Source organism: Etheostoma spectabile, chromosome 14 (genome assembly GCF_008692095.1).
Source record: "Etheostoma spectabile isolate EspeVRDwgs_2016 chromosome 14, UIUC_Espe_1.0, whole genome shotgun sequence".
Taxonomy (NCBI): domain Eukaryota; kingdom Metazoa; phylum Chordata; class Actinopteri; order Perciformes; family Percidae; genus Etheostoma; species Etheostoma spectabile.
Genome location: NC_045746.1, coordinates 4,922,540 through 4,945,379, shown reverse-complemented (window position 1 = coordinate 4,945,379; position 22,840 = coordinate 4,922,540). Strand labels below are relative to the sequence as shown.

Below are 22,840 nucleotides of genomic sequence, written 5' to 3'. Positions count from 1 at the left end.
AAGAGGGTGTAAATGGGCCAAATGTGTGTGTCTGCTTATGTACACACACCTGCATTTGAGACATAAAATATGTTTGTTACATTAACAACACAGTGACTTAGTTTAGTAATATTTTCAAAGGGAATATTGCCAATCAGATGCTTCCCAGTGACTTTTTAGTGAACTTATCAGACTTGCTATACCCTTATTGTTACTGCAATACCCATGTAACGTTTCTATAGGAACAGGAGTCTTATTTGGTTAGTATCCTAATCCCTCTTGACTTATTTGGGGAAAATACTTATTAACTCACTATATTTTTAGTTTGCAATGTTATTTTACATCATGTTTAAACGAATTTGAAGTTGTTGTTTTTTTAAAGCACGTTAATGATAGCATCACCAGTGACGTTCACACGAAGAAAGGCTCGCGCTAAACGGAGCGCAGCTGTGACGCGTTTTTCTGGTGCGTGTCTGGCGCACACATATAAAACCCCGCGCGCACCAAGCGCCCAGTAGAGCAGAAGATACGCCTCAGGACAGCCGCACATCTCCCTCTTATCCTCTGGGAAATGTAAGTACCTTAATATTTGATTTACAAAAACCGTGACTAACATTGTTATGAAACTTATTACAAGTATGCGGATGATTGTCCGCAGGCTATGCAGCTGCAAAGTTCTTGGTTATATTATCCAATAATATATTACTTGTAATAATGTTTGGAGGTGTTTTTTGCTCCAACTATAGCCTAAATATATTCCTTAAGCAATGGCTTCCGTGATAACCCTTAGGTCAATACATTGTAACAACTCATTAAAAACGGACATTTGAAGCTCAGTGGACGTGTCCAGTGATCTGGCGTTGACTAACACAGTTCGTGTGTTTTTGCCCGGTCAGATGCATCCTAACTTAATGAGCTGGCTGGGGACTCTGGGGTTTCTGGTGTGGGCGCTACTCTGCCTGGGCGCCCTGACGGAGGGATACCCGGTGAAACCGGAGAACCCCGGGGATGACGCCCCGGCGGAGGACCTGGCCAAGTACTACTCAGCCCTGAGACACTACATCAACCTCATCACAAGACAGAGGTAGGCGGACTGATTACACCTCTTTACAGAACGCGTATTAACAGAGCTGGAGTTCATTTGATTACTGGTTTAAACTGCTTACAGGGAATACTTACAATATTGTTCTCAAATGACTGGATTGGTAATATTTGTCCACTGGCTGCTACCTTGTTCTAGTTTATAGTATTCTGTCCATTTGTGTACAATTGGAACCACTGAGTATAATGAAATGAGTGTTTTCAGATAAAACATTGAAAGTTCAGTGATGCTTTAGTATATTTTTACACTTGTGCCATTTTCTCCCATAGCCTTAAATACTACCAAATCCCAGTTCTGCTGAGTAGTAGGAATGCTGGATTTTCATTTTGATGGTTGCTTATCATTGTGTCTGTAAGGCTCCACAAACAAAATAATATATGTAATGTTTCCTCAACTTTTTGCATTTTCTGTTATGTTAACATGCATATGCTAACATAACCTTGAGGTCAACTTCAGTTGTTACAGTAGCACAAAGACAGCAATAGTACAGATAATTGAGAAAGTAAAATAATAAATAAAGTATATTAAAAAAAACTAAACTAAATTAGGAATAAAACAAAAAATAGAAAAAAAACTATACAAGAACATATGAAGACAAACATTGCAAGGTAAAGTGACAGTGGTGATAAATAGCAGCAGAGTCATTGAGTCTATTACCAGTGTACCAGACTGACGATATGATTAAAAAATGACATTTAGTGTTTGTCTCTATTAATATAGAGATGTAATACAAATGTAATATAGAATATCATTCAAACTTCATAAAATATTAGCATAATATCATATAAAATAATAAATTACGATGGGATATAATATATGTAAATAGTATAGTGTGAAAAGTAGTACTTTAATATACCAATAGGTAGCACAGCGATAAAACATTATGGAATAGAAAAGGGTATCAAATATAACAGTATAAAAACCAGTATCGGTGTAGTATAGTATAATATATGAAGTGTAATATAGTAATAGTAAGTAATACATAACAGAATATATCAACATGTATATAATAGATAATCCAACAGTGCAGCAGAGAAAAAAAATCTGACAATAAAGTTCCAATCAAATAAAGTCCACCTAAAGTTGTGCCTGTTGGAGCTGCCAGTCTGTCTGCAGCCTTTCACATCATGTTACAGTACAGGGAACACCCGCTACCCAATTACCATCTGCAAAATAAAATAATAACACCTGAGGAGAAACGACTGCCACGGCCGGCATGGTGTGTCCAATCACCCACAGTTTTCCTCTGAATGTAAGGGGCTTGCATGCCGGCTGCAGGCGATTAGCCACCCAGGGGAACAAGCACGCCGGCACAGCTTATCATCTAAGGGAGGGAAAAGGAAATATGACCACCTGCGATGCAACTCCTGTCTGTCTCTGCAGGGTCTCGGTCTGGCAGTGTTCAGACTTCACTAAGCTTATAATTGGACTTATGACCAAAAGACATGCAGAGTAATAGGTCATGTATTTTATTTCCCTGTGCTCAATTCACCCAAGGTCTCTCTCTGTAATATTTTTTTCCTTTGACAGCCAAAAGGTCCAAGCTATTTCAATTTCCATCTGTCTGATTGCCTGTCTGACTGCCTGTCTGTCTTTTGCTGTATCTCAGGTATGGAAAGAGGTCCAGTCCTGAGCTTCTGGACACACTGGTCTCAGAGCTGCTGTTGAAGGAAAGCACAGACACGCTCCCACAGTCTAGGTGTGTGTGTGTGTGTGTGTGTGTGTGCGCGTGTGAATATAAGAGCTTGGTTGCAACTCTCACAGGAAGCTGACCTTGTCCTGTGCTTCTCTCTCACCAGATATGACCCATCATTGTGGTGATGCTGTCATCAGTGTTGGCTCACATCACTGCTGCCCCTCCCCCACTGACATTCAGGCCTCTACACATCTGTCACTACATACCCTTCTACACCACCAAATGACCACCCTGCTTCTGTCCCTTTTACCTTTATGAGCCGCCACGTATATTCAACCCCTCCTCCTTCTCCGTCAGCTATAGTCACAACTGCTTAGAGCATGTGCCATAAAATTGTAAATAGTTTATTCAGAGTTATCATCTGTGAAACATAAAAGTGGTGGAGGGCATGTTGATGGTACTGTATAATTGTGCTATTAAAGATTAATTGTTTGAAGAAATGTATTTATGTGCATCTGTTTGAAATGTATTAATTTTTAATCAGATCTGAAAGATTTGATTTAAACCAACTGCAAGCAGGGCGCTAATTCACTAAATGTTTTTACAACTGCTCACCTGACACATCTCAGACACTATTAACTTGATGCCATTCCGCATGATGAAATCAAGTTTGGACTTGCTGTGCCTCCCAGCTGAAATCAATAACAATAGCAGGCAGCTACTGTCACTCAATGACACTGGATAATGGGGCAAAGGTGCATTAAAACTGGTCCAACGAGCATGAATGGTCCAGTAAGGGCTTATATGGTCAGAAGACATCAGTCAATTTGAAGCTGCCAATTGGGTGGCTGCTGGCGCTCTCTTGTGGCCATAAGGATAAGTACCTACTCTGAAACTAAATGAAGGGAGAAATGGCATTTCCACGAGCATTATTGCAATTACACGAGTGGTTAGCCTACCGCAACCTGACATTAAGTCAGCCCATAGAGCACAAATCAAGCAGTTAGGAGGCAGTGCAGACACACAGTCTGCAGTGGAAATGAGATACAACCCAACCCGGTGAACTCCTGACTTTATGTGGTGGTTCAACATTTTCAATTGAGTGTCAAATAATTTATCAAATAGTAGGCTAACACTGACAACACTCCACAACCAACCATGAATTGAAGACTTGACATATGCACCGCTTTGTGGCCTCTCCCAGCTAAAGGCTTGGATTCTCTGGAGATAAAAAAGATGAAGAATGAATGCAGACACTACATGGAGTCTGGTAACATTGTGAAATAATTCCACTAATTGCGTCACGAGACCGTCAAAACTGCTGCTAACCGTCACTTTGGCTTGCTGTTTCAGCGTGTGAATTATAGTCTTGTGTTTAAAACATTGGGATGGATAGGCTATTAACATTAGGCAACAGGATTTTCAGGATTATCTAATGAACACTTTGTACTTCAAAGCTTTCTTAGTAAATGTGGCCTTGTATAATAGCCTATTTAATTATAGCTTCACAGACTATGAAAGCACATTGCCCCATAGGCGTGTGTTTTTCTGTGCTTTTCCATATGCATAGCCTACATGGTGCATGTGAAATGATGTTCACATGTATTTATGTGAATGGGCGAGTGTCTGACATTGTGGTAGAAAGAAAATACTACATGCAACAATGTATTCACTCAGCGAGGGTTGTCCCTCAGCTGCCATTGGTCAATGTTGTATGGCGCACCCAGAGGAGGCGGGGCGTGTCTGTTTGATTGGCGTCGTGTTCTCGGGTAGTCTGATGCGGGACCGGGACAGACAGCTGAGGGGGGCCTGAATGTCCAACCGGGACGGTCGGTGGACTACCGCGAACTCACACAAACGATTAACAGGTAAGGCACGGCCCGGGATCATATGTGATGTGAAGATTTTGAATTAATTTACCCTTTGGCTTTCAAACGAGAGACAAAGACACTTTGCCGTATTTGAGATGCAGTAAAGTGTGACAGGAGGGGATGTTTGCCCCCAATAGAGCCCGCTCTGCTGCGAGAACAGGTTTTTATTCTGACACATATTAGTTTGCGTTGGACGTCTATTGTGGAGTGGGACGGGTCCTTTTCCCTTTTCTAGCGGATGGGTTATAGTCGTATGTGTGCGCACGCCACAACGGCTCGGATGGGTAACAAAAAATGGCCGCACGTGTGGCGAGATCGGTGTGAATGTAGGCTACATGTTGTCTGCTCAGCCAAAACAGCGCAGGGCTTTGGCACGGATCTGGCGCACGGTTCAAGCGCACGGAATCGGGCGCACGGATGTGGCCGTGCGTCACATTCGTGGCGTCGATCCATGACTTAGAAGATATGAGGAAAGAGATGCAGGTTGTAGTGCTGACAGGATGAGGTTGGAATGCGCCACCGTCCAAAAATGATAGACTCCAACACAGCACAGGGCGGTGGGCTTAAGGAAAGACACAGGGAGATCACTAGGTAGAACATTTTCTCTCATTTTGTTTTCAAGAAAAAACTTTAACGACCAATCTTAAGCAAGCTTTGTTGGTTTTGAGCTGATGTTGAATGAAAACGGAGAGGGGGACCGATGGTTTGGCACAGGCTGGTCGACTGGAGACGCAGCCAGACGAACCTATTGATTTCTGTTTATTTGTCCTCCACTGAGATGTATGAGTGCACCACGCAATAGTAATGATGAACTAACAACGATGTCAAATCCATTTTGAGTGAGTACTTAAAAGATGAAACCACTTACATGTCACAACAGACTACAATGAATCTTGGGACTTCCTTGCGCAGAAGAGCACCGGGTCATTTGGCAAGGTTTATACGCTGTTTAGCTTTGCGCACGTGATGGGGGAAGCCCATGCACATACGCAACATCATTGGGGATCTTTCCTGGGAGGTGCTATACAGGCCACCAGACCACTAAGTGAGGGGGCAGCATGGATCTTGTTGCATGTAAACTAGAGGTTTTTTTTTTCTCTCTTGCTCTCAATCTTGTAGGATGTCCAAATCAGATCTGTTGAATGTAATAGGAGGAAGGAAAAGGAGGAAGAGAAGGAGACCGAGACAGTTTAGTGCATTAGTAAAGCTGCGGTCCCTGGGCAGGGATATCCATCAAGACTTATAAGTCAGGATGCAGGATTGCTTTATTGTGCTGCTGAAGTAAATGGACTAAAGGTACGAAGTTAGATTTCTCAGCCCATGTATATTCCTTCCTGTCAGTAGGGCGTAGGAAAACATGAATTTCAAGTCAAACACATGCTTCCAGGAACATAACCTACTGTATGAGCGTTTTCTTGTCAGTTAGTCATTCAAAATACAAAGCTCAGAAGCTTCTGCTTTTTACATTATTAATACACTGCTATGGGAGAGATGGTACATAAAAAGGATGGAGGGGTAGGATTTGAGAGAGAGAAAGGGACACGCACGCACGCTTAGTGACTCACAATTCCCAGCTATGAACAACACATGTATCAGAGGTTTGTTATTCACACACCTACAATCAACCCTCTCTGGCCTTCAGCAGACTGCACCTCCCTACAGTTAACACGTCTGACCCTATCATAGTTATCAAGAGCTTACTGCATCTCTGTCAGAAAACTAAATTAATAACCTGTACAGAAAGGACTGGTATCTTGGTATCAAAAAACATTTGCCTTGCAGCAAATGTTTTTTGGCAGTTTTTTGCTGCAGCCTATACTGCTGATTCACCAGATTTTGTCCATCACTAAGGCTTTAAAGGGGCAAACCACTGCAGCTAAACAATAGCATTATCAATGTAGCATGAGCTAGTTTGATTTTGTACAGAAACATATCCTTTTATCTTTAATCACCTCAATGAAGACAGAAATGTGGAATCTATGATGCAACACTGATAAAACCACAAAGACAACAGACCGATAAATATAACAAAATAATTATATATGTGAGATATCCATCATATTTTCTGCTAAAAGGTCATCCTCTGATGAGATTATTTAAGGTCATCATGTACGCCAACAAGCTCAAAGTCCCATTCATTTGAACTGGAGCAGCATCAGCTAGTACAATATCACAGTATTGCTCTATGAAGGAGATGCATGTGTTAGCAATTTTTGCCAAAATTAAAAAATAGGCCAAGGTGAGCTGGGAAAAAGGCAACCATGCTAGATAAACTCAATTGAGACTAATTTATTTTCCTTATCCCTTCTTCCCTTTTCTCAGACTTTCAACGTCACACAAAATCAATTTTCTCATTTTTAAACTTTGCAGTCATGTTAAGTGCTGTTGCATCACTCCCCCTCTTCCATTGCCTTCCTATATTATCCTTAATACTAATGATCAGTAACAGAAGGCTGTGAAAGGAGAGCGACTGAGATGAAGCAGGCACGGCCGTGTGGCTGTTAGATTATGTCAGAAGGTGCTCAGATCACTGCACGGTCGGTGCTGAAGGGTTTTGACGAGCCGCGGACGGCCATGTAATTATATCATCCAAAGCTGCGTGGCAAAGCACAGACACCCCACCAGCTGGAACATCATAGAGAAGGAGAATGAGGTCATTTTTGGCGATGCGGGGAAAGTGAAAATGATGAAACAATTTACGTCTTTGTGTAAAGATGTCTTTATGTCTTTTGTGGTAATTGAAATTGCAGTGGCAGATGAAGACTAGAGGCAAGCATGAATCAGCAGAAAGGTGTATTAACCCGCATTCTCATCATTTGTGGTAGATGTGGAGAAACTTAGCGCATTTAAAGAACCTTCTGGAGACCGCACCATCAACACCTGCATTAATAAGGTGATAATAACCGGATAGAAAACACAGTTATGATAATTATTCTACAGATATTAATCTGCTAAAATGGCCATCTTGGGGGTAGCAGTGTAATCCTTGTGTTGGGCGGCTGTGTTAACACATGGATTGACCTACATAGGGTTTGTCTGGAGGCAAAGGGTGATGGGTGTGAGGCAAGACAGGACAGGGTCAGTTATGGGGAGGGTATATATGAATAGCCAGTAATTACACACATATAGGTCCACAAATGCACACAGGCAATCTAGCACTCACTAGCGTACTGGTGTCATACAGTGAAGGCGCGCTGCAGATCAGCGCTCAGGGAAGTTTACCCTGGAGTCAGCTGGACAGAGCTCACTGGCCTCTTTTGTGATTCTCAAGTCACTGAGAGGAACTGAGAGGGACGGCTGCTCTGAGAGCCTTGTGCCCCTGGCTCTGTGGTGCACATAGAGGAGGAGAGAATATATAGGCACAGATTGAAGAAATTCTCCAGGATGAATGCCATATTGGCCTGACTGTGTCTTTTCGTACTCCATTCAAGACTATAAATCCACAAAATATGCCCATTGAGACACAGAGTTGGAGGTAAAGCGTGATTTCCTGCTAGCGTGACTAGAACTGTATGAATTTAAACCACACAGCCTACTGATTTTTGTCTGTGCTTTTAATAGCATGCATACAGTATGCAAACACACACAGGTTTACATGTGTGCGACAGCAAGGATGTTTTGTACATAAACAAACCCTCTGATCCTCCCATAATCCTGCTTCCATGAGCTGTCCATCATTGGAATGCTTGGAAACTAGGGGGCAACCAGAAGCTTTTCTTGGCTTGTCCATTCCTATGTATCGACCAATGGCAGCTGGGATTGCAAATGACCACTTCCTGTGATTTTCCCTCTGTCCCAAAAGGAGTAAAGAGAAGCGTACAGTTGTGGTGATTAAAGTACATCATCCTGAGTCCAGTGCGTGCGCAGAGTTTAAATCAATGTAAAGGTCGACCTGGCTGGGGAAAAATTCAATTGCGTGTTGTAACCCATTTACAATGTAAACAAGTGCAAACACAAACACTCCATGTCTATTCTATGAAAAGCAAATTCTCAGAAAGCGTTGGCACTCGGATACAAAACGATTTTCATGTGGTGCAAGAGGAACTACAGTTTCATGGCAGTTTCTAGATTCAGCGAAGCAGATTACAGAGGTGTTCATATTCGATGGCCACTCTCACCCTTTTCTTTTACTCATCTGTTCCCTCTCATCCTCCCAAGACTTGAGATACTTTTCCCACAACTCTATCTAATCTTTAGGGATTCTCCTGTCTTTCATGAATCCCAGTGTTCCATTTATCTCATCCTTATTTATTTTCTTGCTCTAAATCTCTTCTCTGACTCCTCTGAAATTTTCCCAACTCCCTCTGTCCTTTTTTTATACATTCCTCTAAAATCAAGTTGTGACCCCTCCACATCGGTTCCTACTTGCGTTTATTCACCTTATCTTCTTCGCTCCTCCCTCCCCTTTCAGACCTGGTCCGGCTCCTGCCCTGTGGTGCGGACGATTTGGCGAGAAATTGCACCTGGTGGCTTTGCCTCCATTAACATTCTTCCAAGGGATATCTTTCACTTCCAATAAGCATTCCAAGCCTGATCTTAATCTGTGTTGCGTAATGAATCAACCTCTCACTCTCTCTCTCTTCCTCTCTCTTTCTCTCATACAATAAAAGGACCAATTAGCCACAGCATGATGGGTGAAGAGACCCCAGAACAGCAACAAGGAATAATAGCAAAGCAGTGTTGAGGAGGCATCCCCTGTGTGTAATCACCTTGTAAATCTTTTGGCCCATGGAAACAGTGATTGTTTCCAGTAGAGACTGGGTTGCTATGACCGAGACCAAAGAGGAATGTCAAAGGTTAAGTGGACGGTGAGATGTCCTCCTAAGTTTGTCTGAGAAGGTATACCAATATTACATAACCACCTACAATGATAGATAGATATATCTTTGATTAACAAGTATCAGCTAATAAAATGAACCCTCCGAAATTCAGGCTTGGTTCTACATCATATACAAGGTGTGTATGCATGTGTTTGCAAGAGTATCTCTGTGAATGAATGCATATTGCGTTACTTCCCTTTTACTACGTTGGCAGCACTGTGCCAGCTGATGATGCAGGCATCCTTGGATAGTTGAAGACAATGAATCGTCCTAGGTGACTCTGTGCATCGCTCTAACAACAGCCTCAGTCTGCAAATGAGACTCCTATTTTGAAGGAGACAGGGAGGAGATAGATAGATGAAACAGATAATCCACTGGGAAAAGACAGAGTCATTGAGTGTGTGTTATGAGCACAAGTATGAATCTGAATGCTTAAGCAAGTGTGTGTGTGTGTGTGTGTGTGTGTGTGTGTGTGTGTGTGTGAGAAATGATGAAAAATGGTGTGCAGGAATGAAAGAAAGGACTGAATATTTGTGTCCCTTAAGGCTGAGTCTGATTAACTTTCACACATCTGTCTGCCTCTCTCTTTAGGTCTTCCCAGTTGACTGATGAGCAGCCAGTAGGACCGAGGTTGTGCTACACCGACTGGCACAGGTAAACACAACTTCTTCCCTGCCTCTTCCTCAGTAACAACACACTGGAGACGTTAAGGCACATGCTTTCTGCAGGCTAACATGATTTTGTCAGTTCAGTGGGAGGACTGCCAGTCTTTGAAGTAAAGATGTGCTGATCACTGCTCTTAAATAACAACTTGTAAAGAAACAAGGGAGCAGCAGGTTTTTCTGTGTGTATTTAAATGTCCATGTGGATTACACGGTTGATAATACTTTCTCTGTACTTAAAGGGCTGTACTAATGTCTAACTGTGAAATTAAAGTCCCAGTTTAAAAAAAAACAAAAAAAAAAACTGTATAAATGCATTTACTGCCTATGAATCTTACAGAAGTATGGCTGGCAGAAAGCACAATTGTTACAGTATTGGCCTTTTTGTGCTTGTACTATTTTGAGTAGTGATGCCTCTAATTGTTCTGTTGTAATGTTGGTGCTATTGTAATGTTTGTGTTGTACTCGTCTTTGGTTCTTTTACCCTTTTCTTCTTTTGTAAAGCACTTTCTAACTTAGGTTTTGAAAGGTACTATAGAAGTAAAACTTTACTTACGTACTTACTTAGTTACATACTATAAATCGACTACTAATTGGCTCATTGCTAAGTAATACACCAATTATTTAAAAGAAACATAGCACAATCTTATTTCGCTTATTATAGCCTTTTAAGCGTGGTGATCAGTTCAAGTCTTTGTTAAATTTTCATGATACTTTGTTTTGGAGAAAACAAAGCTAAGTGCACAGCTGTTCTACCTCAGCCAAAATCTCTGGGGACTTGGCTCTCGTCTTCTTATTTTCTAAAGAGGAATAATTAGGTTGACATTTAAAAAGGAAAGTTATATGTGTGATAAACAAACTGTTAACGGCAACACATTTTGCAGGTCCAAAGGGAAAGTCTTCTTTTATATTTGCAGGAGGCTGTGGTTACTAAAGGCCATTTCAGCAAGCCACCTTACATCAGCAAACCAGGCAGTGTATCATGTTAGCTGTGTAGAGATGTTTGAACACTGCATATGGTGAGAGAAGGAGAGAGAGATTCTGTAATCCTGTGCTTTCATGGCCAGATTAAAATCCCATGTCCGTGGTTGGGGGAGGGGCTGACTGGTCATGTTGAGGATGGGGTGGAGGGAGAGGCGGGGCAGATTAAAGCCTACAGATTTGCTCTTTGCACAGCTGTGTGGCTGTGGGAGGGGCCTGTTTTGGATGACTCTAAACACAGGGTGTATTAGCTGCCTGTTTTGCTTTTCCTTCGTATCTTGACAGCGTTAATATTTCCAATGCAAGAAGGACAAACAAAAACATTTCTGCTGAGCTTTGGCAGTTGGGATGTGTTACGTTATATAGTAGATAGAACATACAAGGATTGCAATGTCGGCCCTTCAATCAGTCGGCCCATCACTTTGGTCAAGACCAAAATATATCAACAAGAATAGAATGGATTGCCTTGAAATTCCCCAGAGGAGGAATCCTAAAGAATTTGGTGATCCCCTGACAGGAGGTCAAAAGGTCTCACTTAACCAGTGAAACATCACAACATCTACTGAATGGATTTGCACCAAATTTGATACATTCACCATATTAACTGTAATACATAACATATCAGGTTAAAATGGAAACATTTTTAAAAACATTTTGGTTTATGATCATATACTTGCAAAACTAGTGACACTCCCATCAGCTTCAGCTCTAAAGTGAGTAATGTTAGCATGCTAACATCCTAAACTAAGATGCTTAACTATCGCCCCACAGAGCTGCCAGCATGACTGTAGACTGCCATTGCCATTTATTTCCAAGACTACCCTAAGCTAAAGCTTTTTTTAGGGTTTTTGAAACAAGGTTCCTACTTAGAAATTAGCTTCCCCCAAAAAGTATTTAGGCTCAGGTATGAAGGAGCTTTAATTGCAGCTCTAAAATGTGCATAATCCAGTCAGCACTGCCAGTCTGATTTAGCGAGAAGGAAGGTGGTATGGGCACATTCATTTAAGGAGGAAGAGAGACCAAAAGTAAAATTAGAGGGGAAAAAAACTCCCATTAGGCTGACACATGCTGCTTTAAGGAGGTCGATGACCTCTGAGGGAATACATACGAGCACAATTTGTACATGCTGAGAGTTTCCTGCAGTGGGGTGTCCAAACCCTGAACAATGTGAATGAGAGAAAGTAGGAAAAAAAATGGAATGTAGGGTCGGGTCCCCTTCAGTACCACATATTTAAGATTACTTACATAATGACACATTCAACTGGTGTGTGTGTGTGTGTGGTGTTGTGTGTGTGTGTGTGTGTGTGTGTGTGTGTGTGTGTGTGTGTGTGTGTGTGTGTGTGTGTGTGTGTGTGTGTGTGTGTGTGGTGTGTGTGTGGTGTGTGTGTGTGTGTGTGTGGTGTGTGCATCAACTGAGGGGGGTGATGGGTATGAAGCGAAGGTATTAAAGCCAGAGTCGAGGGAGGGGACTAACAAGCATTGAACGCTTGTCCACATCTGTGTGTGCGATCCAGCTTTCTACCTCTCTCTGTCTATTTCCATGCCTGTCTTTCTGAATTTATCTTCACATTAGCCTCTTCCCTGCTTAAATTTCCCCCCTTATCCTTCCTTTTCTTTTCCACTCGTCTTTCCCACCTCGTCTCTTGATATTCCCTAATCTCAATCCCACTATATTGTCACTCTCTTTGTGTCTCTTTGCTCCTCTCATTCTTTGTCCTCAATCCCCTCCTCTCTCTCTTTGTACTCTGTGTTTTTGGGAGTTTAGCGGGTCAGCAGTTACCAGACAAGACGATTGGAGGACAGAAGACATAGTTGCAGAACTACTGGTGGTTTACTAGTGGTTAGCCTTAGCATACTTGGGGCAGCAGAGAGGAAGAAGGAGGGCTTGGCGATGGTCACAGCTATGGAGGATGCCTGTCCCAATGGGGTACGGGAGGAGGAAGAGGTGATGCCCCCGGGACAGCCTGGCGTGGAGGGGCCCCCGGCAGTGCAGTCCACCCAGGAAGCAGATACGTCTGGAGGTGAGAAAAGGAGAAGGAAGAGGTGGGGTGTCACCTGGGAGGAGAGAGATACTGTTGTTTTTGACTTTGTTTTAAGACTTGAGATAGAGGGATTGATAGAAGGGTCTAATGAAAAATTAACAATCAGACGGCAGTGTCGTTTGTCAGGGAACTCCAACAAGTAGTTGTCAATTTTTTCAGTTACCTTTAAATGATCTGATGATCCTTCAGAGAATTGGTTCCCAACCATTATTGTCTGATGTATCCCCACAGCCCTGTCAGATTAACTTTAGTACTCAGTCATTATCTTCCAACGCTGTCATTGAAATTGATTTTAAACTAGATTGATAGCCCTGAGTTTGTTAAATCAGTTAACGTGATTTACAATAAAGAATACCTAAAGTAATGTACTATTTCTCTTGTAGGCTACTATTTCTTTAATTAACAGGAACTATTATTGTGCTTAGTTTACTTAACCCACTTTAATGAATCCACTGTAATAGCTTTTAAGGAAACAGCATATGGCAATGAGATAAATGTATCACTTATTTAACGCATAGGCTACTAAGCTTTAGCAACTTATCTTAAAAATCTCTAATAAAGGAAGTTAAACATCAGTTTTATGGACAGGGAAAAATTGCAAAACATATTAAATGAATTAAAATTAGACTCTTCAAAACTTTTTTTCTCTTTCCCTGTATTACACACACACACACACACACACACACACACACCTTAAATCAAGTTACCTTAAGTTCACACTAAGTCAGTGGGCTCACACGTCTAGCAAACACAAGCCGGCATATATTAAAATAACCAACCCCGTCGCTGTTAGCTATGGTGGCTAAAAGTCCATTTACTTTGCAAATGAATGCTAACAACATATTCTCAGTATAGCTAATGAGCTAGCAACACACCTGAACAACTGTCCGCTCAACTTTGAGTAGAAATATCTCTAGCTGCTCGCAGAAGATATATAGTGGGAAGACTGTCGAACAGATAGTCTAAGACAACAACTAGGCCTACATACGTTTTGTGCAAACTTTGACATCCCCCCGTATTCCGAGTCAAGCCATCACTCTTAACACACGTCCAACTTCTCACATTTGTTTCTTCCTGTTTACCTGTGATCCCACCCACCTTAACCAATACATGACCAGTATTTCTCTTATTCACAAATACCACTTCCTCTTACAACCATGAACTCTTCAAAATAAGACAAAATAAAAAACATAAAATATATATATATTGATGTCTCTTAAACTTATTTATTACACTATAATTTTGACCCCTTAATAAAATACATTTTATATAACAATGTCTAGCATTTTTAACCAGGTTACAATTATATAAAACAATTATATTGTCACATAATTTAACTGAATTTTATGGTTGGTTTGTTCATGTTTGTATTTGGCAAGAGCTGGACATTTCAACTATTTATCCATGACTTTCAGCTTTTTCAACCATTTCACTATGTATCTATATATTGCCTTTAGCTGTTTTACCTGCTTATTATTAATTTAGCTGTCTATTTCAACCATGTGTATATCAGCCTACTTTTGATGTTCTTTTAACTATTTCAAGCTTTAGCTTATCTATTATCTTAAAGTTTAAACTTACATTTCAACAGTGTATGCATTACTTTTAGCTAACCACTAGACCTCAGCTCCCTCCTTAGCTAGTTTTCATGCACTCTTAATTGCAAATTGCAGTTTTTAGATGTTACAGCAGACTCAATGTATTAAAGAAATCTTCTAATTTGTACTTTTCACTTTAGTTTAGCTAGTCTACAATCTTTCAACAGATCACCTAGCAACTGCAGTAGAGCCTGGGGTAGGCTACAATTACCCCTGGTTGGAATCCCTGCTTTCTGTGAGAGGTGCCTATTTTCCCTGGAGGTGGTTGCATTACTGTAAAAAACACACTGGATGAAGTTACTTGTGTGCTAGTCAAGGTACTCCTCTGATCCCAATGTTGTCTCGCAATCCTTGAAATACAGATTAAGGAATTCTTAAGCAGAGAGGTTCTGGTTTGGCATTCAACACACAGTGCTGGTAGTTGTACTGTACGTAAAGGTGGCATAATAATGAGAGAGGCCACAGAGAGAGGAATTGAGAGCAGGTAAGCAGGATGATTCATTATGTATCTAGGTGAATGGACCAGCTGGGGATAAAACACTCCACTCTAACTGTCCAGTCTTGTCATCTTTTAGCTTCTTCAGGCCATGCTTAGCAAGAGGCTCATAGGGCTTTGTATCTCCATGGCATATTTTAAAGGATGATAGAGACTTTAGGTTGGAGGCTTTATTTAATCTCCAATCTCTCATTGGAAAGAAAAGCACCTCAGGGTTGCTTGTTAGGATGAGTAATGTGCACGCAACAAGCACACGTGGCAGGGGGGCTATGGACGGGCTGGGATGAGCAAACGTTCCTGTGGTCGAGGATGCAATTCTGACCAAGTGGGTAAAGGTCAACAAAAATTGGGATCTAGCTGTGTGTGTGTGTGTGTGTGTGTGTGTGTGTGTGTGTGTGTGTGTGTGTGTGTGTGTGTGTGTATGTGTGTTTATGTTAGTGTATTTTTAAGGTTTTGGATTCAGATGTGTCCAAGTATGCAAGTGTTGGATAAGTCTTTGGAAAATTGGAAAACACATTATTCTCAAAATTTCAGGAGGTTGTACCATGATTTACTGTTAGCTTAAGTGGACGAGTGAAGTGCAATCAAGGTGGTGGTTTAATGCTTGTTTATGTGTTTGCACATGTTATGTTTATGTTGCACACGTGTGTGTGGATAGGTTTACTACAATTACAGCTCTGCTCTGAGACCTTGAGTTTATGCTAGCTTGTGAAACATGTTGTGGGGTCCCCACAGGAACTGAATATTCTGTTCATACATTTATTTTTGTATGGAGCCTTCTGTTTATGTAGTCAGTCGGTGTTCTGTGGTTGTCAAGCCACAGTGAGGTCTCTGGGTCATTGTTACACATTTTTGCCCATCTCCCTCTCCTTCTTCTTAATCATACAACCAGGCAACTTTTGTATGTACAGTATGATGAATGAATGTTGTAGTTGTTGTAGTTTAATTGATGTGACATTTCTTGTGCTCTCCAACCTAAAAAAAGATTTTAAAACGACGCTATCTAAAATTGGAATGCTTTTATTTTGGATAAAAGTTACTACCCAACCGACAAAAGAAGCAAATGTTAAAATTATATCTTTATACACAGCATGGCTTGTATATTTCAAAAGACCACATATACCTACAGTATATGTGAAAGTATCACGTGAAATGCTGTTACACATGAAATATTACATAATTCTAATGATCATATGATTTTTTTTGTATCCTTACAAAAAACACATGAAATGTATGTTTTTGCATATGATGCAAAACTGCATAACATAACTGCAGATATCATGAGAATTCATCACATATGCTTTTTTTGAAAGGGGGAGTTGATTGGCATGTTAAAAGTACACGTATCAAACACCATACAACACAATATAGAATTTGTGCTTGTTCAAGGCAACAATGTATTATGTGTCATATTCTTCTAAAAAAACAATAGGAAGTATTATAGTGTGAGTTAACTTTATGACATAGAACATGAGTCAAGGTTAAAGATGATACTCATTAGGCTCATAATCATTGAGTGACTGAATACATGTGCTGAATGGACATATTTACTACCCACATAAGGGTATGATGACACAGAGAGACACACTAACACATACGCGCGGACATTCCCATGGCTTTATGGTCTTAAATGAGTCTTAAATTGGATTATGTGGGCTTTGAGACCCCAGCATTAGTGCGTTACTGGCTGATACCTACAGTCCACACCTCTCTCTCTCTCTCTTTCTCCATTTGTGTGCACAGAATACAAGACTCAACAGAGTTAATTCTTTCAAACACTGGAGAACATTTGAATCCTGGAGGTTATGTGCCTCAGCATTTACAAATTTTTATATAGGTCTATGTGGGGACTTGGCGGGATGGAGCTCGATGGACTTTTTCCAAATGGAACATATGCAGTCATGCTCATTCTAAACAGACCTTTCATACTGTACCTCCAGATGGAGCTTTTATTTAATATTTTTGGGGGCAAGAAGTGTGAATAGGCTCTAAACATGGCTGATGAAGGTCTCGTCATCAATATATAATGTTTAAGTGACATACAGAATGTCTCTTAATTTGAGGCATTTGGCCTAGATTTGCAATTATGAGTAACTTGAAAGTATTTGGTACTTATACTCATAAGTCAGTGTTTACTTCTCTATCTCTCAGTTGCTGCAGTATCTGAACTTCTCGTGTGTATGTTTATGCTTTGTATGACTTTCATGCCTGGCTAACTTCTTATGTCTGTCTCTCTTTTTCCTTGTCTGTATCTTTCTTATCTCTTGACCCGTCCATCCAGCCATGCAGCAGGTGTTAGATAATCTGGGTGAGCCGCCCACATCCACGGGCGCCAAAGACATCGACCTGCTCTTCCTGCGCGGCATCATGGAAAGTCCCACTGTACGCTCCCTGGCTAAGGTAGCACACAAACATGGCTCGGGGTGAGCAGCAGCGAGCAGACTAACCGCTAGCCACCTCCGAGCCCCCCCGCCCCCGCACTCTGCCCCCCCACCCCCCCACCCGCCTTGCCCTCACTCTGCACCCAGCAGTGCTTTGCTTGCTGTGACTGAGGTGCTAAAGTACAGTAGGCTTTGATTAACATAGTGCTTACTGCATCTGCACACAGACAAATTGCACAAATGCATACATACTGTGTGATGCTGTTTCACATGATTACACTTTTTTTGCATTGCAAGATGTCTGCACACAAACTGTTTAGTCTAACACACATCTTCTCTGCCGTAGCAAGCCCAGTGAGCAGTGAGTTCAGTTGGAGGACAGCTGTTGTTCCTGCTGTAACACAAAGCAGACAGCTTGCTTGTAGAGCAAAATAATCTGCTCTTACCCGTATGTAGAGTCCAGTATAATGTCCGCAGTCACTACCACGCTACAAAATCCAGATTCATTCATTTATCCACGCATTCAAAGAAATACTAACATAACACACAGAGTCAACTACCAACTATCCGCATCGACCTTCCATGAGCCTCTCTGTCTCCCCCAGGCACACGAACAGCTGGAGGAAGTGAAGCTGGAGGCGGTGCAGGACAACAATGTGGAGCTGGTGACTGAGATTCTGGGAGACATCAACAATCTCAAGATGAAAGACGACAGTGCGGCCGAATTGTCCAGGATCCTCCAGGAGCCACACTTCCAGGTGAGACGGGTGGGAGGATGGTATTGTAATTCATAGGTGTCAATTGACACTAATTTGAACCACTTTTTATCAGAATCAGAGAGGTCAGAATCCGAAGGGTTTCTGACCTTCCTGATTCAGATTTTTTATCCAATTTCTTTTGCATTCAACACCAGTTAAATAAGTGTTTATTTTAATGCTCACTGTTGGCAATAATTTGACCTATAGCCACCTCACAAAGGCTTTTCAAATTGAATTTTTTTGGCCCAAATTAATGCCAGAATGCTGTAACATGTCACTGTGTGTATCTGTGAAGGAGAGATTACTTTTCATTTTTTCCCCATTCAGCCTAGAGTTGTAATGTTTTGACTGTAGTTACAGTAGCACAGAGCTGATGTTTTGAATCCAGTCCTCCTGCATCAATAAACATGAACCTTTATCCTTGGACCTACCAGGGACTTTACACAGGCTCGACCAATAGGAGTTAGACCTCTGAGCAAAGTCTCTGCACCAATCAGAGCCCTTTGTGCTGTAAGCTGAAGGATTAGACCCTGATGACCTACTGAGAGTAGAGAGACAGGGAGGGACGGGTAACAGATATTACATCAACTATTGCGTGTGAGTTTACAGCCTTGCTTTCTTCACCAATCAATTTGTCTAATTGTTGCAAAAAATATTGAAAGTACCACTGGTAGCATCTAAAAAAAATGGGCTTGGATGAAAGTTGATGGATGGATAGTCAGCCAACCAAAAATTAATTGATTAGATTTTGGTGGTAATCCATATTTGGGATTTGAGCCACTAGACGATTATTTGTATTTATTTTTACCTCAAATAAAGGAACATTCAGTACCTCCTAGTTTAGTGCTTAAACAGCTTGGTGCTGCAGCATTGCAAATTAGACAATTACTCATGTTGGTAAAAGCTTCTGCTCTACGGTCTGCCCTTGATGTGACTCTGTTACTGCTTTAATCCTACTATACCATTCTACCATCTCTCCATATATTCCACATTATGCAGCTATAGTCACATTTTTGCTTTCTGACATCAAGTAGCAGTTTTTGTTGATCATTTACTGCGAGCTTATACAACTTACACTTAACAGTAGGCTATCCACTGTGGCCACAAGTTACAATTACAGGATAATACTAAAACATAGCATAATAGTAGCATAAATGGAAAAGAGTCATAAGGTCAACAAACTCACTCAGTATTGGTACTTATACAGCAACATCTTTCTATAGCTTGCTAACATTAGCCACCAGAGGCTACTTTTAATACCAGACCAAGTAATGTTGTAGCAGCAAAAACACTGAGTGTGTTGAATTGAACAAGTGTGCGTTTTATTGCAAATTAACTTTCCATTGGAGGAAAAATGTGCCTTTCATTTTTTCACGATTATTTACTCTCTCTCTCTCAATTTGTCCTCTTTCTTTCAGTCTCTTTTGGAAGCACACGACATGGTGGCCTCTAAGTGCTACGAAATCCCGCCCCCGACTGAGACGACCAATGATGCTGCAGTAAACAGCGCCCTGATGCAGGCGGATGCTGTACGCATGATTGGCATCCGAAAGAAGGCCGGAGAGCCGCTGGTGAGTGAAAAAAGTGTGTGTGTGAGTGTGTGTGTGTATGAGTGTGTGTGTGTGCGCGCGTGTGTGTGTGCAGTCAGTTATCAGAGGATTGACATCACCCTTTTCTCTCAGGGCGTGACATTTCGTGTGGAGAAAGACGACCTTGTCATTGCTAGAATCCTTCACGGCGGCATGATTGACAGGCAGGGTCTGCTCCATGTGGGTGACATCATAAAGGAAGTGAACGGGAAGGACGTCGGCAACAACCCTACCGAGCTGCAGGAGATGCTCAAAGACTGCAGCGGAGGGATCACATTGAAAATACTCCCGAGCTACCGAGACGCTCCCGCACCTCCGCAGGTAAATGCACACACACGCAGAAATCTCAAATGAGATGATAATGTAAACAAAAGCAGCACCTACACTTATGTAATGAGTGGCAGATGTTGGCCAGTAGTATAGCGCTGGTGATCTGTCCTACGGCACTCCTTCAATCTTCTGTACAGGAATGTGAACCCTGGGAGCCCTATTAATAACACTCCACATGCCATCTGGGTCACACTAGCTGTTTCTGTCTCTTGCACACACACACACACACACACACACACAACACACCACACAAACCACACAACACTCACACACACACACACACACACACACACACACACACACACACACACACACACACACTTGCGTCCTGTAATCTCATAGTCCCTCACATAGAAAGCATTGTAAGTCATTTACAATATTTTCCCTTGCGCATGCATGCACTGCAGATTTGAGTAAAAAAAATAAAGGTATTGTTTATCCTGAACAAATAAGACATAAACTTGGAAATGCTCATAAGGCTTAAATTGAATTGAAAGAGCAGTAAAAATGAATGAGACATAATGCAAAATCCCATTCTGCTCTGTGGCTCGGGGCGCGCTGCACAGTATATTTTACTGGCTTGTTTTATTGCTTCCTCTGGCTGCTTGTTTAATCGAATACATCAGCCAGAGCACTTACCCCTCCTGGCAAAAGCCTCCACGGTTGGCGCAGCACGAACAGCTGTGTCGGATATAATGGGTGTGTGAATAAGTCCACAACCCTTTTTATTCTAAGCGAGCCAATGAAAATGTATTAATTCCCGCTACACTCAAAACTTTGCATGTCTTCGTCACAGGTGTACGTGCGGCCGTACTTTGACTACAACCCAGCAAATGACAACCTGATCCCTTGCCGAGAGGCAGGGATGGCCTTCAAGAAGGGCGACCTTCTTCAGATTGTCAACAGGGAGGATCCCAACTGGTGGCAGGTGAGCTTTCCTCCATCTATTTCCTTTTGAGTGTCTGTCATTTAAAATCACAACATATCAAGACTTAACTGGGACCCGATCTGTAACCTGTGCCAGGCATGCCATGTGGTTGCTGGGGCCACGGGACTGATACCCAGTCAGTTCTTGGAAGAGAAGAGGAAAGCTTTTGTCCCTCGAGACTTTGATGGAACAGGTATGTTAGTGTGCGCGTGCCTCAGTGGTGTTGATACCTGACCTTTGAAGAAAAACTGTGAACAGAGCTAAAACATCTACGACAATAAATGTTTCTTTAGTAATGCTGATATTGAAAAGATGGATTGATCTAAAGTTTGTCAACTGGTTTGCTGCCCAACCTCTGACACCTCTCTATTTCTTTTACAACGGACAGCCTGGGGAGTCAATGTTAACAGCAAAGAAAATGCTCCACGCCTGCCCCCATCTGGTCAAATGCTGTAATAGCACTGACGTACAAACGCATTAATGTGTCTCGTTTTGTAGGGATCCTTTGTGGAACCATAGCTGGAAAAAAGAAGAAGAAGATGATGTACCTGACAGCCAAGAATGCAGGTCAGAAAACTTTTCATGCTGTGGGTGGTGTTGTCTTTAGTATCTTTTTCTTTCATTGGCTAATAATTATGCATGTGTTTAAACAGAGTTTGACAGACATGAGCTGCAGATTTATGAGGAAGTGGCAAAGGTGCCAGCCTTCCAGAGAAAGACGCTGGTTCTGATTGGTGCTCAGGGCGTGGGCCGACGCAGCCTGAAAAACCGGCTGATGGTCCTCCAACCCACGCGTTTTGGCACCACTATACCATGTAGGTCATGCTTTTGCCTGTGTTTCTTAATTCTGTCTGACACAAAAACCTTAACTTTTACAAATGATCAAGCATTTAACCGAGGTTTTTCTTAGACACTTCACGGCGGCCCCGTGATGATGAGCTGGACGGCAACTCCTATCACTTCACTACAAGGACAGAGATGGAGGGGGAAGTGAAGGCCGGCCGGTTCCTGGAGCACGGCGAGTACGACGGCAACCTGTACGGCACCAAGATCGAGTCCATTCACGAGGTGGTGGGCACAGGACGCACCTGCATCCTGGATGTCAACCCCCAGGTAATTAGGTTTAGAAATTCAACGGCTTTTTAATTTTGGAAATTAAGGTTTAGAAAGGGTTAAAGAAAACAGAGGCGAGGGTCTTTGGAATATAAAGAAGACCTGAAAAGATAAGCATGAGACGTCAATTGGGAAGTTAAAACATATTTTAAAATCAAATCTCCTCACTCTCCGTAGTTTGTTGGCCATGGCTGTAATGTCACCTACTGTGTCTCTCCTCAGGCTCTGAAGGTACTGAAAACAGCGGAGTTCATGCCTTATGTGGTGTTTATTGCAGCGCCAGATTTTGATACCCTAAAGGCCATGCATAAAGCTGTGGTGGACGCAGGAATCACCACTAAGCAACTCACGGTAGGTTAACTCCCATGCACATCATCCATACATTACCCATATTGAGACATTCCAAAAAAGAAAATTAAGAGCTATAAATGCTTTATTGTACATTCACACATCTATGTCCATACCCACATGGGGTGGCAACTGAGACACATTCTAAGTGAACTTTAAAGTTAGCGGACATACTCCTTCCCAAGTACAGTACATTTGAAGTTTAA

General features: G+C 41.8%; 2 protein-coding genes and 1 long non-coding RNA gene across 7 annotated transcripts in view; 2 read left to right on the top strand and 1 right to left on the bottom strand.

Annotated features, from left to right (window-relative positions):
• Positions 1-422: 422 nt before the first annotated feature.
• npy (neuropeptide Y) lies at positions 423-3,213 on the top strand. Its single transcript, XM_032536350.1, has 4 exons — positions 423-552; positions 876-1,063; positions 2,691-2,780; positions 2,881-3,213. The coding sequence occupies exons 2-4, from the start codon at positions 876-878 to the stop codon at positions 2,900-2,902; spliced, it is 300 nt and encodes a 99-aa protein (XP_032392241.1). The 5' UTR covers positions 423-552; the 3' UTR covers positions 2,903-3,213.
• Positions 3,214-4,442: 1,229 nt separating this feature from the next.
• The window catches only part of pals2b (protein associated with LIN7 2, MAGUK p55 family member b), a 20,219-nt gene continuing 1,821 nt past the window's right edge, over positions 4,443-22,840 (top strand). Inside the window, exons 1-13 of one of the 5 annotated variants that reach the window (XM_032536343.1) lie at positions 4,467-4,585; positions 10,000-10,062; positions 12,817-13,072; positions 17,469-17,587; positions 18,174-18,326; positions 19,745-19,897; positions 20,009-20,236; positions 21,042-21,173; positions 21,270-21,366; positions 21,672-21,740; positions 21,827-21,988; positions 22,084-22,286; positions 22,509-22,637. In XM_032536343.1, coding sequence (XP_032392234.1) covers positions 12,943-13,072; positions 17,469-17,587; positions 18,174-18,326; positions 19,745-19,897; positions 20,009-20,236; positions 21,042-21,173; positions 21,270-21,366; positions 21,672-21,740; positions 21,827-21,988; positions 22,084-22,286; positions 22,509-22,637 — 1,575 coding nt within the window. In that variant the 5' untranslated portion in view covers positions 4,467-4,585; positions 10,000-10,062; positions 12,817-12,942. Of the gene's footprint in view, positions 4,586-9,999; positions 10,063-12,816; positions 13,073-17,468; positions 17,611-18,173; positions 18,327-19,744; positions 19,898-20,008; positions 20,237-21,041; positions 21,174-21,269; positions 21,367-21,671; positions 21,741-21,826; positions 21,989-22,083; positions 22,287-22,508; positions 22,638-22,840 lie in introns of all 5 variants that reach the window. The other 4 variants (XM_032536344.1, XM_032536346.1, XM_032536345.1 and 1 more) reach the window with 4 other exon arrangements.
• Positions 6,858-9,865, bottom strand: LOC116702190 (uncharacterized). Its single transcript, XR_004335094.1, has 2 exons — positions 9,298-9,865; positions 6,858-7,913 (listed from the first exon to the last, which is right to left on the bottom strand). It is a non-coding gene; the product is annotated as an uncharacterized LOC116702190 (long non-coding RNA).

Excerpts from the sequence above, each read along its gene's own strand:
- npy (XM_032536350.1), top strand. The coding sequence starts at position 876 with ATGCATCCTAACTTAATGAGCTGGCTGGGGACTCTGGGGTTTCTGGTG. Across the intron at positions 1,064-2,690 it reads AACCTCATCACAAGACAGAG|GTATGGAAAGAGGTCCAGTC; the intron begins GTAGGCGGACTG and ends GCTGTATCTCAG. Across the intron at positions 2,781-2,880 it reads GACACGCTCCCACAGTCTAG|ATATGACCCATCATTGTGGT; the intron begins GTGTGTGTGTGT and ends CTCTCTCACCAG.